General features: G+C 34.8%; 1 protein-coding gene across 4 annotated transcripts in view; it reads right to left on the bottom strand.

Annotated features, from left to right (window-relative positions):
* Positions 1 to 20,706, bottom strand: part of Erbb4 (erb-b2 receptor tyrosine kinase 4) — a 1,021,671-nt gene that overhangs the window by 212,284 nt on the left and 788,681 nt on the right. For all 4 annotated transcript variants that reach the window (XM_031367819.1, XM_031367817.1, XM_031367820.1 and 1 more), the window contains exon 17: positions 2,025 to 2,157. In XM_031367819.1, the coding sequence (XP_031223679.1) occupies positions 2,025 to 2,157 (133 nt within the window). The remainder of the gene's footprint in view (positions 1 to 2,024; positions 2,158 to 20,706) is intronic.

The raw sequence follows: 20,706 nt of genomic DNA on the forward strand, positions 1-20,706 counted from the left end.
AGGAATGTAATGGGAAAATAATAAATATAACATTTCAGAAAAAAATCGTAAGTTTAAAATAATTTTCATTAAAGCCATTGGTTAATTTTTATCAATAGTACCTGTCATTAACGTATTATGTCTGATATAGAAATCAAACTTTATCAAGGTTATGCATGCATAGGAATACACAGTACATATAAATGTCAGTATTGTCTAAAGTTTCAGATAACCCTTGGCTTTAGAAGGCATCACTCTTAGATCAAGGAATCTGCGGTACTGCAGAGCATTTGAGGGACCTAAAGCTTACATCCTGGAAAAACATTTTATGTTATAATTCATGTTCAAAAGAAAGAAATAGCAAGCCTTAAAAAGTTCAATTCTTTTGATAAAAGGGAATTCAAATCTAAAAAAAATGGAACAAAAATATAGTCTGTTTTATACTCTGCATGAGAAAATAATTGAAGATTTCTACTATTCAAATTGTCTAGAATCATGACGGTATTTCAAGACATCTGTTTACAAGGCTAACTGTGTTCTGGCCCTCCTTTCCGGCCATTATCATCATGCTTCTGTGAACATCATGACCCATTAAACCAATGGAATGGGCCTGAGTTTAGAGGGTACAGAGGTAACACGGATTTTAGGAAAAGCATGATAAAATTTATCAACAAAACCAGTCTATTTCCTAACAGTTTGTCAAGAAATCTACCATTTTACCACTTTCTCATTTTATATTATTAAAAATATACATTAGACTTTCATTAGGTCAAGTAAGACAAACTCAGAAAGAATAATTGAATTTTACATTTAAAAAATAAACATCAGAATAATTGAAAACCAAAATGCCCTCCAGAAGAGGTTGTCCTCCCAGGATACTTTACAGGACTTGGTGGCAGATTTTTTAGATGCTATGTGTGATTTATATCATGCATGTGTGCATGTGTGTTTACATGCACATGATATGTGTATGTGGTGGGTAGTCCAGAAGACAACCTATGGTTTCATACTTCAGGCACTGTCTACCATTTTGGAGGGATACTATGTCCAAGGAATCCTGTTTTTGTGTTGGGATTACAGCACATACCACCACCACCATGGTAAGTTTTTATGTAGACTCTGTAGGTTGAGTTTAAGTCCTCATGCTTAGGAGGCAAGCCCATTACTGACTGAGCCATCTCCCCAACTCTATGATAAATAGCTTAAATGAATCAAAAAATGTAGAATTAGTGAGGAGGTTTCATCACATTGTGTAGGAGATATATATATCTGTATGGAACATATTTAGGTTATATCTTGGCATGTACCATGCAATCATATTCTCTTCGGAATCTTCTGAAGGCACAAGAATTAAGATATAACCCATTCCCAGTGTGCTACATTTATGAATGGATGAGTAGTTCCATTCTCAATAGTCTTAAGAGATATCCAGATTGTCATTTTGACAAGAAAGAAGGTATAACTAGAGGAGTACCCAGAATTACTCTGAATTGTTCGGGCAGACTCAGATAGGACTATCAGAGCCAAGAGATAGGATGGGACTCAACACTGCACTGCTACTGCACTATCTTCTGGGATGGTTCCCCCCTTGTTACCTGTACAAAGCAAACTATCAGCTTGCATGCTAAAGAACTTATGTGTCAACAGACACGAAATGGTGATAATTTATGGATAATTTTTATAACCTCGATACGTAACACAATATTAAGTCCATCACATAAATGGTGTTAAAAGGCTCATCTTATTACAGCTTGAAGCTTTAACCTGTATGCTCAGCTTTTTCACTTTAGGTGTAATTAATAATTGGCTGCCAATTGAGTGATGCTAATTAAAATGCACACAGTTCATCCTTTCAAACAAGGAGTTTCTATTCATTTCTCACATATACCATTGAGATGGCCTTTCTTTAGACACACATGCTGGCTCTACAGCTACTAAGGCATCTTCTACTCAGAATTGGAATCTTCTTACCAGACCAAGCATCATCTAGGCTGTAAACCTTAAATCAAACCCCTAAATTAAAGAAAAAATGGTGGAAACGGTACCTCTGTCTCCAGGAATCTCCTCAAAGCACGTTTCTTTTTGATGCTCTTCCTTCTGACATAAACAGCAAATGTCAGAGCCATGATGACCAAGATGAAGAGCCCGCCAATGACTCCGGCTGCAATCAGTGGAGTTCTGCCAACCAGAATAAAAAATAAATAAAAATAAAGTATGAAGAGAGAAAGACAGAGGAAGAGCAAAAAGCAGCTGCATGAGGCAATTTCCACACTTCATGAATCGAGTCATTTCAAAGAAAAGCAAATAAAAAGCCACCAGGGCTGTAATAAAGCCTTTCCCATTGTAAACTGCAGGTTTTGTTTTGTTTTTTAATAATAAACCATGCACATATGATTAATCTTTGGAGAAGAGCAACTGCAGGATGCCATTTGGTGAAAACAAATTGGAAATCTGGATAAAGAATGAGGGGTACACACTAAAGCAGTGGAATGGGAATATTTATAATCACTCTAACTACTTTTCATAAGTAAATGAAAATGCATTTTAATAAACTGTTACAGAGTATAATTTTATTTCCAGAAGGGTACCTTAACAGTGGCACTATTGACCTTTTGGGCTGTTCACAAGTGTGTTGTTGAGGTTACCTCATTTTGAATATTCAGTAGCATCCCTGGTCTCTTCCCCTAGATATCAGCAGCATCTCTCTTTTTCAGCCATAATAATATCCCTAGATATTGCCAAAAGTCTAACTACATCCCTTCTATTTGAGAAACTTTTACCTAAAGGTTCCCTTTCCTATTTGGGAGACACACAAACTAACACATCTCTGGAATACAAGAGTATCAGTAATGAGTTGTTTATTACCAAAGCTCTTTGAAACTCTGATAAGGAAAATTCTGGTAGCCTAACTGGAAAGAAGAAAATACGGGGCCAGATGTTACTAGAATGATGCTGGCAGGAGTGTGTATATTATAATTCAAAGTATGTCTAAGTACCACATGCTCCTAAATTTTCTATATAGTAAATATTTCATCAAAACATATAAATGATGTCAAGAAGAGATTAGAGAGAGCCTAGAGATTCTTGCCCTTTGAGTGGATTTCCAGTGTGTTTTAGAAAAGACAGTGACTTTAGGTTGATTACTTATTACTGTTTTCTAAAAATTCTTCCTTTTCTTCAAAGTTCAGTTCCTTATATAAAGCATATTAACTTTAGGTGGTCAGAGTTTTGAACTGCATTAGCTTCATATGGCTTAGCAAATAACCCAGACTGAAACATGATATTGCCTAGTAAATATTTGACAATAGAGCCACATAGATGCCAAACAAAGAATGATTTCCCTCATGCTCATGTGCTCTCTGATAAATCATTTTATATTTTATATCCATTCTTTCACAAGAAACCTATTCAGTAAAACTACATTCCCTAAAATAATTTTTTATACTAGCTAAATAAAATTTTTCTCAAAGATAGACAAGAAATAATGAGAGTGGATGATCATAAATTAGACCTTGAAATTCTAAAACACTCATGAAAAAAGGCTGTGTAACTACTTCCACAATGAAATCATGTCTTTAGAAGATTATGACTCCTCTACTGTCTCATGAAACTGCGGAAAACCTTAAAAAGTCATCCATCCTAAAGGTTGTTTCCTGACAACCCAAACCATACCGAAATGTAGCTATAATTCAACTAGATTTTCCTAAATGGGATTTCCTAAAAGATATAAAACTCTTTACTGAGAAAATTAAACTATAGCAGAGACACAAACTTATCATTGTGATGTGATTTTGTGTGTTTAGCAACATATTTTTACCCTGTCAGTTAAATATATTTTGGGGAATATGTTGGAATTTCAAACAAAAGCATATTTTTTCTACTAACTGCTTCATATACTGGTGAAAGGCCACTCATTATCAGAGATTCTACTTCGTCCTTGTGCATTTAAAAACTGCAGGAATATTTGTTTGTTTGTTTGTCTGTTGGATGTATTTTAGTGAGGATAGTTTTGCATAGAACAAAAACAGACCCCTTTCTTCTCATCTTATTGCAGTACAGAGTAACTGTCAAGCCCCAGTAATCCAAATGTAACATTCAGACTCAGTGGGATGTATTTTTGGATTTTCTATATGATGTTTTCATTAATATTTTCACACAACAGTCCTTTCCTTGACATGTGTCTCCTCACTGTTTGCTTGTTTCACTGGCGATCTGGTAAAAAGGGTAGAGGAACAAAAACCTGAGAAATGAAGAGTTACTATTTCTGCACTAAAAAAATCACACAGAAATGTTTGGTTGGACATTTCACAGAGGCAGTCTCTAGAAAAACAAACAAACAAACAAACAAACAAACAAAAACCAAAGTTAACCAACTCTATTTACACATGCCTCACTGCTGTCAATTTGTATGACTCCCAGGGATTTGTATGTGAGCAACAGAGGCATTAGTTTAGCCAAAGAGTTATGACTTAACAATATTGTTTTTGTTTTGAAGACAAGATCTCACTATGTAGCCTAGAAACTGGTTTGGAACTTATGATTCCCCTGCCTTAGCTTCCTAAGGGCTGAGATTATAGCTGTGCACTATCATCCATGACTAATCTTCACTCTTTATGAGGTCCTTTCAAAACAAGATAAAACTAGCTGAAACACATATTTAAATTTCTACATATCTCTCTTGGATCCATTACTATTGCAAACCAAGCTGACTTTGAGAGTTTTCTTCCTGTGTGCTCCATGAATCTCTAAGTAGCTCAGATAAGACACCATTGAGATCAAAAGAGTCAAACAGTAAGAGAGCTGCAATTATTCTATAATTCCTTGTTGATAACAGTTGTTTTGATTATTGGTTTTGTTTTGGGTGCCCATTCAAAAGTGACTGGCATTCTAACGTGTATAGAAGAGTAATACAGGTGCCAAGTTAAAACTCAGAGAACACGGAAGCAATCTATTGATAGCTGAGTTTATGCTGTGATTTGGAAATGGTATCATGAAATACATGTCCACCCTACTACTTGTGAAACTATCAGAGTTCTGAACAAGTGAATTTTGTTAATTTAATTAAAACACCATACTTTAGTTTTAAAGATTTTACTAAAAATTCAGAAATGATGAAGAGTATTTATTATTTTAAATGCAATTGCCTTATAGGAAGCAGTATGTCCCAAAACTAAGCTATTTGTGTGCTTTAAATATACATTATTGTCCAATACCATATCTGAATCATAGTATTTCTCTAACATATATAATGCAAGAAGATACATAAATTCCATGTAAATATCCATATAGGTTTCTTCATTTATTTATTTTTAAAGGCATCAAATCATTAAAACATATAGCAAAGTCAATATAACCTATGATTAAAACTCAAGTATTTATATTTTGTTACATGTCTGATTTAATGTTAATAAATAACTATCCTTCAAAAGTGAAAACAATTAAGTTTTCTTTTTTACTAACATGATAAATTCCTGAAATATTTCTAAGGACAAAACAAGTTTACCAACAAATAAAAAGCTAATAAAATTTATATGTATATTTATGATATAGATATATTTACTCCAAATTTTGGAGTAAACCATGTTCCAAATTAGGGTGAAACAAATAACTCATAGTAGTATATCACTGATGCTGTTTTTTGCAATTGGTGGGAAGGACTTCCACTTTTATAAGACTAAGTAAATAATTTAGAAGTTAAGCTAATTAATTGGGAAACAAGTCTTCAGAATGTGTTTTCTCAGACTAGAACTGCCTCACTGTTTATTTATAGGCATTAAAGATTAAAAGTAAAAAGATGGTTCCTGGTGCATGTGTAAGGAGATAAAAACAACAGGAGAGCCTGATAAATGCTACAAAGTATATTTCTTATACAGGAACATTCTGATTCAAACCTTCAGATTCTCAAATATAACACAATAGTGTAACCACTCTATGGTGTTCAGCTTTTCATTTCTGTGGAGTTTTATTTACTTTATTATGATATCACAATTGTGCCGAGAGCTGGTTTAAAGTTGGAACAAGCCGGGCAGTGGTGGCACACACCTTTAATCCCAGCACTTGGGAGGCAGAGGCAGGCAGATTTCTGAGTTCAAAGCCATCCTGGTCTACAGAGTGAGTTCCAGGACAGCCAGAGCTATACAGAGAAACCTGTCCCCCCCCCCCAAAAAAAAAAAAAAAAAAAAAAAAAAAAAACAAAAAACAAAACAAAACAAAAAAAACCAGAAAAATAAAGTTGGAACATTATAAATTCCTGTTAGGTTATATGCCTCCAACTAGTTGACTGTAGCTTCACTATGAAACAAATTAAATACACAAAAATATCCCTTCAACTAATAAAAACTATCCAATTGGAAACTACCTGGTCTCTTAATTTCATTCATGAGAACTATGGAATAAAGTGTTGCTAATGCCAGCATCAAATCAAATACATGCCCCATTTTGTCCAGTACCTACAAGTCAAACTAGCCAAAGTACTTATGTATATACCCTCTACTTTCTGAAGTGCCTCTCTGTACACAGTCTCTCTCTCTCTCTCTCTCTCTCTCTCTCTCTCTCTCTTTCTCTCTCTCTCTCTCTCTCTTTCTCTCTCTCTCTCTCTCTTTCTCTCTCTCTCTCTGTATGTGTGTCTCTGTGTGTGTGTGTGAGTGAGTGAGTGACAAAGAGAGAGAGAGAGAGAGAGAGAGACTAAAGACAGAATTTCATTATTATTTCTACCAAGTATTTTTAAGATAATTGTAGGATACGACCAAGGTTTCAGTATCCACGGAGGTAAGAAAAGGAATGCCCTGGAGTTGAAGTGACAGATGGTGGTTTGTTGCCTCACATGGTTGCTGGGAACTAAATTATAAGTCCCCTCAAAGATCAGTGTGGACTCTTAAGCATTGAGCCATCTCCCAAACCTCTCTACCAAGTTGTAATCATTATTGTCTCTAATACATAAATATAGAAATTAATTAACATATCTTTCATTTATCCAGAAACATACTCCTTTACCATTGGGTCTCATCTTGTGTCCTTTCTGAAAACCTTATAATAATATAGACAAAGATATGAAAAAGTGGTTGCAACATGCCTCCTTACGGGGATAGTAATGTTTCCTAAGTTGACCTTGCTATAAATCAGTATTGTTGATACAAAAACTGCTTCTCAACTTTATAAAACAAAATTCTAAGAATATTCAAAATTGTCAACTGAGTCAAAGAGTATAACTCTGAAAATAAGAAAAGCTTCAACTGTTTGTTATCTATGTAAGTACTTTAAATATGGTAAAAATTTTATTCAAATAAGAGGAACAGTGGATTTAAGAGCCAATAGATTATCTTGGGTATTAAAAAGCACTATGAACAATGGTCCAACCACAAATAGTCCAATGAAATGAGACCATGAAAATTGTTTTTCTGCATCTCTGAGATGGGCTAGAAACTTAGTGCAGGGAAAACTCCCAGGAATATATGAAGTTGACTCTAGCTCAGACTCCGAGCAATGGGAAATATGGAGATTCAACTGGGCTTCTCCTGTAACCAGCCAAGAATTCCAGTGGGGGGATTGAGACACAAGCAGTCACAAAACTTTCTACCTACAATTTTTCTTGTCTATAAGATGTGCTGGGGTAAAGGTGGCACAGAACCCTGGGGTGGGCACACCCAACCCATAACTAGTTCAGCTAGAGATCCGCCATGAGAGGTTACCCACCCCTGACACTGCCTGGAGAGCTAGGACCCACAGACTGTATAACCTGGAGACCTAGGATTGAACCAAACATGACTGACCAAAAAAGAAAAGTCAATGAAATGATTCCTAATGAGATCTTGCTGCACTTGTAGCTGATGGTACCTATCCCCAAATGACATTGGAGAGGATTCAGTCACAGTAGAGACTCATAGCCAAACATTAGATGGAGCTTAGGGATTCCTGCAAAAGAGGGTGAGGAAAGATTGTAGGAGCCAATCAAAGATACTACAAGAAAACTCTCAGAATCCACTAACCTGGGCCCATATTAACTCACAGAGGCTGAACATTATTATTAATTATTATTATTATTATTATTATTATTATTATTATTATTATATTATAGACAGGGTTTCTCTGTATAGCCCTGGCTGTCCTAGAACTCACTCTATAGACCAGGGTGGCTTTAAACTCAGAAATCTGCCTGCCTCTGCCTACCAAGAGCTGGGATTGAAGGCGTGCACCACTACCACCCAGCAAGTAGCAACTTTAAATGGAAAGAATTTGGATAGATTTTAGATTTTTCATTTTAAATCTCAAGTTGTAAGTTTGCTAATTAAAAATTTCACTTTATGTAAAATACATTGTTGTCCACCTGGGTGACATAGGTGCTACATTCTTCATATTAAATATAGGGGCTAAATTCAGTACAGAGAAAGACAACAAGATGGTGGCATATAAGTAGTATTGCTTACTTTCTATCTGTGTTTGGATTCTCTATCCCATTCATTTTCATCTCTCTCTGTCTCACTGTCTCTCTGTCTCTCTGTCTCTGTCTCTGTCTCTGTCTCTCTCTCTCTCTCTCTGTCTCTCTCTCTCCCTTTATGTTACTATATAAGTGTATGAAATACATAGTGACAACCATAAGCTGTCTCCTCAATACATATGCTTCACAGTAGAGAGTACAAAATACACGAACATTTATTTTATTGCTTTCATGGACACCTTGATTTTACATTTATTAGTATCTTAATACTTTAGATCTCCTCTGTGTACAATTATCTATGTTTCTATATTGTCTGAGTTCATCAAATCCTTTATGCTCTCAGATATAAAAGTTTGCATGTAGCATTACTTTTGCCTATCTTCATTTTAATTTCTGCCAGGATTGATGAGTTTTCCTTATTAAGAAAAATATACTTTCTTTAAGGACGATAGACTCATTTAATGTGAAGACAAACTCATTTAGTGTGACTGTTAACTTCAACTACCACATTGAGTTGGTTAGGAAGCCCTCCGGGTACGCCTTTGTGAGTGTCTATTAGATGTTTCCAGGAAGGATTGATTGTGCGGGGGAAGATCTTCCTTAAGTGTGAGCCACAGCATCTTATGGGAGGGAACCTAGACTGAATTAAAATGAAAAAGGCCTGAAGTACACTGTTATTTTCTTTTCTCTGTTAGACATTCTCTTTACAATACCTTTCTCATCCTGTGATAGATACTTCCACACTACAAGCCGAAATGAATCCTTACTTGCTTAAATTCCTTTTTGTGAGGTAAGAGGTCACAGCAAAATGAGGAAAGTGGTTAACATAAGACAGTGCCCGTTGTATCACATGTTCAATCTTTACTACAATAGTTCATATTTGAAACAAAGAGTCCTTGAAACTCTGACAAAGAAACATTGATATCCCCTAGAGACACTTTAAGGGTTACTGCCTAGGGCAAGGAGAGCTACATTAAGACAGTACTTTTTTCTCTCTCTCTCTCAAATTATGCTTATTCTGACCTAGAATTCCACCTGCTCTATAAAAATGACACATTTTTCTTTTTGAGCAAATGAAAATGATCTGGGTCAGATGGTAAGGCTGACGTCGGTAGATTGTGACAGTTTGTAGTTTGTAGTGGGTAAGATGTACGTTGTACAGCGTGTCCCCATCCTTTGATTACAGGTCAGGGTTACTTGACTACATTTAAAATAGAAAGTGGTACTCAAGGAGGAGCATAATTTTCATCCTCCTTTGCGAGTTTCAATGTTTTTTTTTTTGACTTGTCTTCACACTGCTGAATTCTCATTTTCAATATGTAAATGTCAATTTCATTTTGCAGTAGTGTCACAAGATGTTTCAACAATGACTTTAATATTGAGCCTATATGTAATTTAATATGTTCTTATATTTCTAAGATTCAGTTTCTGAGGAAAAAAATTCTAATCGTTTTGTGGTAGCTACTTCCTTCTTCTGATAGGCAATATTTATATCTATCTATATAAGTGTTTGTTTCTGTCTCAAATTGAGAAAAATATTTTGTATGTTAGGCTTTAATGCAAATAATGCCATTGTTAAGGACAGTCTCATGAGATTATATGACTAATTTGTGTATTTTTAAATCTATGAATATCTACAAAATTGAAAGGGAGTCAGAGAAGAAAAAGGTTTTTAAAAGTATCTGGTGAATATTCAAATAATTAGAGTTATTTTATCAGAGCTTAAACCTATGAAACATACCATAAATGTCAAATAAACATTGATAAAGTTTCTATCATTTTTATTCCATTACTTAGATTTTAATATATATATGTATATATATGAATGGTTGTGGTTATAAAATCTAGACATTATAAACATTTAATTGTAAAGCATGTTAAGCATTCAATTACTATATCCTATTACCTACTCATCACGTGGGCAAGATAATCCAAGTAATATGACAAGGAAGTAAACACTGAATTTACAGTTCTTTGCAACCTTAGCCACATTTCCTGTCACTATTGATCACAATACTAGAGAATCTTTTAATTCTCCAACAGAACATAAGGTAGACACAAACACGCTTTTATCAAAGTAGGTGCCAAAAGACATTACTGGAGGTCTCAATCTTACATAGGCACTTCTTCTATGTATCATAATTTAAATCGTATTGAGAGATTATATTCTGGGGATAAAAATGTCAAAGCCTTAAGGTATCAACATCAAGCAGAGTAGACCAAAGTATACACTCAACAATCGAGTCAAGAGGAGCCAAAGACAGCTGAACTCCCAAGCGAGATTAAGGCTCAGGCTTCTATCAAACTCTCACTGAGCTGCAGAAATTAGCAACAGGATAGAAAACTTTTAAACCTATGGATTTGAGGTTGCAGTGTTATATAAACTATTTGCCATTTTTTTCTAATTTCAAAGTTTTCTATATTCTTTTATCTATTGTAATATTTAAATTAATTACTTTTTAGATGAACTGTTTCGATATGCAGCCTTTGACATCCTAGAATTTGCTATGTCGATCAAGCTGTTGTAAAAATCACAAGGATATTTCTACCTATAATGCCTAACTACTTCTCTGTTAGAGTATATTATTCAGCCCCTCCTGGGATTTGACCTAGGCATTACCAATATATTCGTAGTATATATCAGCAATCAGGTGAATATTTCATGATTAGAGTTATTTTATCACAGTACAAACCTATGAAACATACCATAAATGTCAAATTCACATTGATAGAGTTTCTATCTTTTATCCCTTACCTAGATTACACTTATATGTTAGTGACATCTATATATGAATCCACACATTATAAACATTCAATTAAAGCATATTAAACTTTTAGTTACATAAAGACATACACATGCATATATATGTATACACACACATACATATATATGTATACACATATATGTATACACACACATGTGAAGGGAATGAAAGAGTAAGAAATCCTTACACTTAAATAAGTAACACTAAGCAGAATTTAGTAAAGCTTGTGCAGTTCTGAAATGTAGTATCTAGAAGGTCACTATCCAATTCAAATGGTGATAATATTTTTAAAAATTAGCAAAATGTTTCCCTACCATGCACACCTTAAGATAATGTAAGCTTGGCTTTCAAGATAGAGAATATGAAAGAAGCAGAGCTGTTTGTAAAGTATTTAACTTGGCAAAACCCGAGCATCCAATTATTTCTACTTTGTGGGCCCATAGTAGACTGGAAGTAACTCAAGTGGGAAATGAGAGGGTGTAGATGTTTCTGTCTATTCTATTTAAAAACCTCCTACAGAGGACTTGGAGCAGAGACAAACAAACCCTGTTTCACAAATGCATTTGGTCATTGTACCTCACTTGAAATAACATTTTCACTATACAGTAGATTACACTTTATATTTTTAGGGGAGGTTTATTATGACTGGCTTCACAAAACACAACGTAAAGCATTTAACACCATCATTGGGTAATTTAACCTTCCTTTAAACATATATAAACATCCACCCCTTAATTAGAACACATTCCTCATTAAGGGGAAAACTTTTTTTTCATAAAATGAATGCTTAGAAGATAGTTATTCCCCAGATGCTCTGAATGCAGATTCACAGCCTCCAGAAAATGTAAAAGGAAAAAAGTATCGGGTCTAAACTAATTCAAACAGCATTGCAATAATATAATATCAAGACAACTTCACACTTTGCCTGAAACCATTTCATTTGCATGCAAAGGAAATCAGTACTATAAGGAAAGCTAGACATCTCCATGAAACATCCTCTTCCGAGCTAGAATATTAATTTTTCAATCTGTTCTTTTTCTATTATTTTTATATTATTGAAATTATGTGTACCATTAACATTCAGTTCTTTGTAAATGTATGGATTGCTTATGGGCATCCAGAAGATTATTTTTTAAAATCTTTGCTTAGGAAATGGTCATTAAGGAAATTATCTCAATGTAATACAGAGTAAAGTTAGTATTGTCTTTTAAATTTCATAAATGATACACATCTCCATGCTTTCTTCTCTGTCTTCTGATTTAGAAAAAAAATGCATTACTTAATGGTTTCATCTGGAATATTACCTGGGCTCATAGCTCTTCTGTTCTTAGCATGCCTTTTGAGATTACATAGAATCTTTGTCTTTTAAAGCAAATTAAATGAGAGGGAGGGACAAAAGTGGATGAGCTCTAATGCAACTCTCTAAGCTACTTGTTAGAACATTAACAAGATCCTGATGTTGCTGTCTCCTGAGAGGCTCTGACAGTACCTGACTAATACAGAAGAAGAGGCTCATAGCCATCCATTGGACTGAGCACAGGATCCACAATGAAGGAGCTAGAGAAAGGACCCTAGGATCTGAAGGGTTTGCAGCCCCTTAGGACAAACAACAATATGAACTACCTAGTACTCTTAGAGCTCCCAGGGACTAAACCACCAACCAAAGAGTACACATGGTGGGACTCATGGCTCCAGCAGCATATGTATAGCAGAGGATGGCCTAGTCAGTCGTCAATGGGAGGAGAGGCCCTTGGCCCTGTGAAGGTTCTATGCCCCAGTGTAGGGGAATGCCAGGACCAGAAAGCAGGAGAGGGTGGGGTGGTGAGCAGTGGGAGGAGGGAGGGAACAGGGTTTTTGTTTTTTGTTTTTTGTTTTGTTTTTTGTTTTTCTTGTATTTTGTTTTTATTTTATTTTATTTTATTTTCAGAGGGGAAACTGGGAAAGGAGATATCATATGATATGTCAATAAAGAAAATATCTAATAAAAAAAGAAAAAAGATTCTGTAAGTACATTTTAAGATCACTAAGTGTATTCATATTTTGATATTTGAAAATAAGCCAAAACAAACAAATCCAAAGAACACAGGTAGTATGCCATGGGCTTATCTTCAAAATGTTATACAGTTTAGTTTTATTATTGAGTAATATTAGCACAGTAGCAGTAAAATAATTTAAAAGGAGAGAGGAGGAGATCTAGACAGGGGAAAACAAAAGAAATGAGACAGAGATGGAGGAAGAGTGAGTGTGTGTGTGTGTGTGTGTGTGTGTGTGTTAGAGAGAGACAGACAGAGGAGAGACAGAGAGAGTGAGAGAGACAGAAACAGAAAGAGAGGGAGAGAGAGAGAGACAGAGAGAGAGACAGAGACAGAGACACAGAGCAAGAGAGCTCAAACAATCTAGACATAGTGTTTTATTTTTAAAAAGATCAGATTTTTCCATTACTCTATAGGTGATTTTTGTTTGCCGATTATTTCAAAATGCCATAGGAGCAAGTCATCTTGTCCACTATTGTAATAGAAATAGTAATGATCTCTGTATGTATACTTCTCCATCTAGGAAACATAACACCAAACAGTAGATCAACAAACTGATTTGAGAAGAGGGTGAATTAAAGCTCCTGTATTCACCAGTGCTTCTCTTTAAAAGTTTTAACTTCACAAATGAAATTATCATTGTTTTAAAATGAATTACTAAGTGATGTAGTCTTGGAAGCTTTTTTGAAATTTTACAGCCATGTATTTTATGAAAGTCAAAAAAGTAGACTACTAGAAAAGTACATAATTTACAGTGAGAATGTTTGAAGCTAGTGTAAGTTCTGCAATTTGAATGTTTTCAAATTAATATATTTTTACTAATGATTACTAAATTGAATACTAAGACAGAATGATGCCATACATCTTATATAGCTAAATATACTTTATGTATTGACAGGTGCATGTTTGTGCATGTGTGAGTGTGTGCACATATTATTTATCACTTTCAATAGAATTAAAAAAAACACCTATCCTTCAGTAGTGATTGGTGGTTCAGTGATACTAAAAAATGTTGTCTCACAATGCAAGGGCTGAGGACTATGAATCTGCAAGTTAAAGAATAGTGTGTAATTATGTGAATACATTAAGAAGCCAAATATGCAAATTATGCTGCCAAGTCTGTAAACTACATGCATCTTAGTATATGGTGAATGTGTGCAAACAATTATATACTTGGCGGACACTGGCATATCTACTTAATATACTGAGCATGCATTCTCTTGTAGTTTTCCTTACCTTTTCAAATTACATGAAAGAAAAGAATTACTGTTTTGAAACACAATGATAAAAATGTGATGGGAGCCTTTAATCATCACAAAGGTAAAGGCCACCTTTCTTTGCTTCAATTTTAAAAGAGAAGCATATAGAAAAATTTCTTCTAAAAGGCACTATTGTTAGAATATAAATTTAATCATTTCAGTGCAATCAAAATCTGAGTAAATTTTATTCATGAGGCATTTTCCATTATATTTCCTTATATGTGAAGAGAAAAATAAGAAAAATCCTTTACTGATTTTCTAATATTCAGTACTTGCATGGTCATGGAATTGCTCATGTTCATGTGGTGCAGTTTATAATAATTATTATATATCAGCATCTCACAATTAAGTGACAGGTATTGAAATCTGCTAATTTCTCTGAATGCATACATGGTGCTGCTAGATCCTCATTATATATTTAAGAGCCTTCTAATTTAATGAGTTTAGAATCAGTAATAGTGCATGCTGTTATTTTCCTTGAGATAATAAAATAAATGACCTTCAAGCTAGATGCATGTAGGGAAACATTTCAAATTATGGATAATTTGTAAACTAATGTCAGAGTGATTTAAATACAAAAAATAAGCACAGTTTCTATTTGAATTTGACTTTGCAGATAATCCCTCATTCCTTTCACCTACATGTTTACATGCTCTCAGAAAATAACCCTCCTCCTTTTCAGGTGAGATGTTTGCAGCTATGATAGCAGTTAGGATATAAAGCATTAAACAGAAAACCCTAAGACTGTCTACAAAACCTGTTGGCCCATCTGCAGTTTCCTCTCCTCCAGTTTCCTCTGAGGCAGATAGTGTTGCATTTTTTCATCTCCAAAGTTAATGCTTTCATGTTTGCTTAGCCTCTTAATTTCTGTAGTTTTTTTTTTTTCTGAGATGTTTGCAATGCACAATGTTTATTCTGTTTTATACCACAAACCTTTTGCTTAAGGTCTTCCAAGATATGTTTAAATTTCACATATCCTCAGATGTCTTTTTTTCCCTAATAATGCTCTTTCTGTGGCCCCTTCTATCATTTTCTTCATATTCAAATTTCTCTGAAGATATAAATAATTGGTTCTTTTTATTTCTATATTATGCATTCACTATTGTTCCTTGACTATATATAAAAAATGCTGTATCATTTTATTATATTTTCCACTTAACATCTCTTAAAGGCATCAAAGTAGCTGCAGAGTCAACATATTCGTGCCAAACTCAGAATGCCTTAATGCTCCTCCATCCATTCAATTTGCAAGGCAGAAAACCAGAATTAATTATTTACATTTTCCCCCTTAACTCTTTAAATTCAGCTGACCACTAAATCTCGCAATGCAATTTATGTTGTAAATTCTTGTTGAATCTCCTCACTTCTCTCCATCCATCAATCCACCCCAGGCTTTCAGGCCCCCTGCTTTCTCATTTGTAATGTGCCTACCTACCTAGACTGATGACATTAAATAATCATATTGCTAGTTGTTGGGGTTTGGTCTGATGCTACTATTCATTCAAATTCTAAATCCTGTACCACAAGACCAGGTTGTCCCAAGAGGAGCGAATTCTCACATATACCATCTTTTGTTGTCTAAATCTTGTTCCCCAAGTTAACTGGTCAATTAAAAGGCTAAAGCCTGTGATTGGGCAGTATACAGAAGTAGGTTTGTTCTCAGTTACCTTGGCTGGGGCTCACCGGTAGAGGGGAAAAAGGAAGAGGAGAAGGAGGAGAAGTAGGAGGAGGAAGAGAAGGAGGAGGAGGGGAAGAAGAAGGAGGAGAAAAAGGAGAGAGTGAGGAGGAGGACAAGGGGGTAGGAGGAGGAAGAGGAGGAGGAGAGTGGAGAAGGAACAGGAGGAGGAGCAGGAGGAGAAGCAGGAAGAGCAGGAGGAGGAGGAGAAGCAGGAAGAGCAGGAGGAGGAGGAGGAGGAGGAGGAGGAGGAGGAGGAGGAGGAGGAGGACGAAAAGGAGGAGGAGGAGGAGGAGGAGGAGGGGAGCTGACATGGGGTCGTTGGATCTTGAGCTCGTGGCCTAGAGGGCTGGCCTGATGGAATAGGAGCAGCCCACATGAACCATGGCAAGTATCCGGTGCTGCTCTTAGACTATTGGTTTCATGTGGTTCACTTTCAGCCTAGTGCCTTCTCTTTTTTCTCCCCTATGAGCCAATACTGTTCCCATTTCTCAGGTTTCAAAGACTCTACTTTCCCTCACATCATTATACATTATCTATCATACACTTTTGACTTCTTTCTCATTCCTTATGTGCTTATCTGGCCAACTTCAAACGTACATCAACACACATTCGCTAATGCCAACCAAGGTCCATATTTAAGCAATAATAGCCTGGCTGGATAAAACATATTTAACAGCATCAATTTGATTTGTGAGTTAAACTTTCCAACAGACTCAGCAATATACCACACTACAATTGTGCTTTAGAGTGGTGTGTCTTTCTGGATAAGTTCAATGGAGTTTTCTTTTTTGAATTTATGGAACTGTTTCTTCCATTCAGCTCTAAAGTGTTCAATTAAGCCAACAATCCATTGGAGAGGAGGTCATGATTTTATCCATTTTTCTTTGTCAAGTTTGTCATTAGTTTTACAAGATTTTTTACAACTTGTTTGTGAATTTCTTTGAGTTAAAGTGAATGTATGATCACCAATCTCGGTAGCCAAATTCCCTACTTTGAAGTGAGCATGCCTTTCCATCAGCTGCCTAAAGGTTTCACCGACTTTATTCTTTGTTTTTTGAAGTAAAAAGTTCCTTTTCTCCTAATAATTCCTATTAGCTTTTATATGTATTGTTGTGCTCCACAGTTTAAACACACATGCACACACAAACACACACACACACACACACACACATACGCACCTTATTTCTATGTTCTGGGTCATGTACAGCAAGCATGTTGCATAGCTTTCTCAAAACAAGATGATCTCCATTTGTGTCTTATCTCCTAAACATTTTAATTTTAGTTCTACCACTTTAAAGAACACCTATTTTTGTTATTGTTATTATTATTATTATTATCATTATTATTTATTAGATATTTTCTTTATTTATATTTCAAATGCTATCTCCTCTCCTGGTTACCCCTCTGAAAAAATATCAAAAACAACAACAAAAACGAAAAACAAACCCTGTTCCCTTCCCCCTCCCCCTACTCACCAACCCACCCCTCCCAATTCCTGGCCCTGGCATTCTCCTACACTGGGGCATAGAACCTTCACAAGACCAAGGGCCTCTCCATGGTCATGGATCCAGCAGCATATGAAGAATACCTATTTTTAATTTCTGAAATTCTCAAATCTCTCAAATAAAATGGCCAACATCTTCTTTCAAGATATTAACTTTGCCAATTATTTAGCCAATAAACTTTGGCTCTCTCTCCATCCATAAATATATTTTTATTCGGCTTCTAGAACTCCTTTCTTGAATACCTTGGTTCTCAGTTATCCTAATTTTTCTCATCCCTATTGCTATACTATGTGCTTTATTTTACTTTTTAAATGACAGGAAACCTTAAGACTTACTGTTAATGCCATCTAATGTTACTGGTTTTAATATAGCTCATAATTCAGAGCCTTTAATAAACTACAGAACATTATAGATACTATTAAGGTAGTATTGAGATTAAAAGACAATAAATGAATTTAAGAAGGCTATAAAATACATAGATACTGTCTTTATAACTTTGCCTTTACATGAGAAGCAGCTTGGTAGAGAGGAAAAAGTGTGTTCTTTGAGTCAGTCATCTGAACTCCAATCTGTATTATAGAACTTACTAGGTGAAAGTTTGAAAATTGCTTTTCTTATCCTGTTTCCTCATTTATATAATGCTAGTGGTAGTAGCAATAACTATTATTACATACATAGTCAGGAAACTAATTATACTCATATTTCATTACACCCAAAAAATTTTGGGGGAATGATTTTAGGATATGACAGTACAGTCTGCATGAAATTCCAAGAAACTTTTCAAAGAAAAAAAGAATATAGTTTGACTCAGGAAGAAAATATACATTTTTTTTCTCTCGTATTGCTATCTTTTCCCACTGGTATCTAAAACAATGTAGACATTTACTTTGGGAATTGGACCTGGAATTTCAACTCTCGTATTTTTTGTATCAAGAAGGTCAATAAAGATGTGAATTGGAAAACTTGGTTTATTCTATAAAATAAAAATACTTATTTAGCAAACAAGTAAACTTTGTATGGTTAAAGCCTCTTGCTTTATTTTTAATACTGTGGATAGTGTCTATAATTATTCTATAAATGACTCAAGCATGTGTAATCCATTATTCTGAGCAGCAGAACATGATGTCATAAAAAAAAAAAATCACAAGGACTGCAAGCACTGAGAGGCTATAAAAGGTGGGCCTTCCTTCTCTTCTCTCTCATTCTTTAGTACTGATTTACCATGAAATCAAAGCAATTTTTGGGTAAGAGTGGATAGTTGCTGAGAATAAAATCACTGTGAGGGAATGTCACTGGTAAATCAAACTGTTCCCTGTTAATTAGTGCCTGCTTACATGCATAATATGCAAAAATAATTGTATGTTTATAAAAGAATGATTAGTTATGGAATGTGCTGAGGTAATAAGAAAAAAAAGTATGAAGAGAGCAATTTACTCTAATATCTACACATTATTTTATGTAACAGCATCACAGAGGGAGTCCCAGTTAATTAGATTCCTTTAGTTAAATAGGAAATATGAGGAAAGGTATCTTCTTAGGGTTTAATACAATACATGTCTAAGTTTTATGGGTAAATAACTCTGACTCATTTATTATCATGAAGCAGATATGAAGATAGAAACTTTGGCCTGTATGTAAAAGATAGTTTTATTCAATTATTGGCCATATATAGAATGCTAAAATAGAATAGTACTTAATTATGAATATTTGGAATTAAGTATGATTTTATGAATATATAATGTGTAATTCCAAATCTGAGTAATTTTCTATTATAAAAAAGTTAAACTGGAGCTTGTAATGTGGGTACAAGATATCATATGTTAGTCTTATAAACATTTATAAAAGTTTGGTTCACAGACAAATATATAGGTATATATAATGGGTCCAGGAAAACAGATGTTTTTTCTTGGATCTGTTTGACTCATCCCATTTGTAACCTACTACAGCTGATGAAATAAAACCTTTTTTTAAATAGTGTTCCTCCACTGTTCTTTTTGTGGGTAAATCCATTAAGAGTATTATATCATGATTTCATGGTTATTGGTTTAGAGCAGTTCAACTCAGATGTCCCTCAACAGAGGAATGAATAAAAAAAATGTGGTATATTTACACAATGGAGTACTACTCAGCTATTAAAAACAATGAATTTATGAAATTTTTAGGGAAATGGATGGATCTGGAGAAAATAATCCAGAGTGAGGTAACACAATCACAAAAGAACACAAATAGTATGCACTCTTTGATAAGTGGATATTAGCCCAGAATATCGGAATACACAAAATACAATCCACAAACCACAAAAAAACTCAAGAAGAAAGAAGACCAAAGTGTGGATACTTTGTTCTTTCTTAAAAGGGGGAACAGTAGACCTTAGACTGGACTACTGAAATGAACCTGGCTGTCTTTAAGATTCAGGACATTATCCACCATTACATTTTTGCTCTCTTCATTAGATATCAGAGCATCGGTAATAGCTGAAGCTCAAGATATTTGTGAGATATAAAGCAGTTCTGGTATCTGAATCAGAAGCAAATGGGTGTAAACCATAACGGTGTGTTCACCATAGGAAAATGCTCTAGGCTGGGAAAAAGCTGAGTATTTGAGTGTTTCCATCTACTCATTTAATATTTTGATCCTCACTATATACTTAACATTTTATTAATTTAAATGATATCTTTAGTCATTCTACTTTAGTCCCAAAGCCTAAAGAACCTTTGTTGACTTTCAGTCATTAAAATGGATTAGTCTGGTCACATTCTTATGCTTGCTAATCTTGAATACGGCCATGTTGCTGCTGTCTGGAATGCTTTGGTACTGCGGTATGAACATTTTCATATCAGTCTCAAAACCACTTGAGCATCCTAAAGATGCTTAAATTCTTTTGCTTAAAGTACCTTCTTCAGCTATATGAGTAACCATTGTCAAGTGAACAGAGAGGCTTTGTGAGTCCCTGCTTATTTTCAGATCATGTTGACATTTTCATAGTTTCTAGGAAATGTGCATGAATCACCTGCTAAGGAAGACTTTCATATACTCTCCTCATATCTTGGATT

This window comes from Mastomys coucha, unplaced genomic scaffold, assembly GCF_008632895.1.
Source record: "Mastomys coucha isolate ucsf_1 unplaced genomic scaffold, UCSF_Mcou_1 pScaffold14, whole genome shotgun sequence".
Taxonomy (NCBI): domain Eukaryota; kingdom Metazoa; phylum Chordata; class Mammalia; order Rodentia; family Muridae; genus Mastomys; species Mastomys coucha.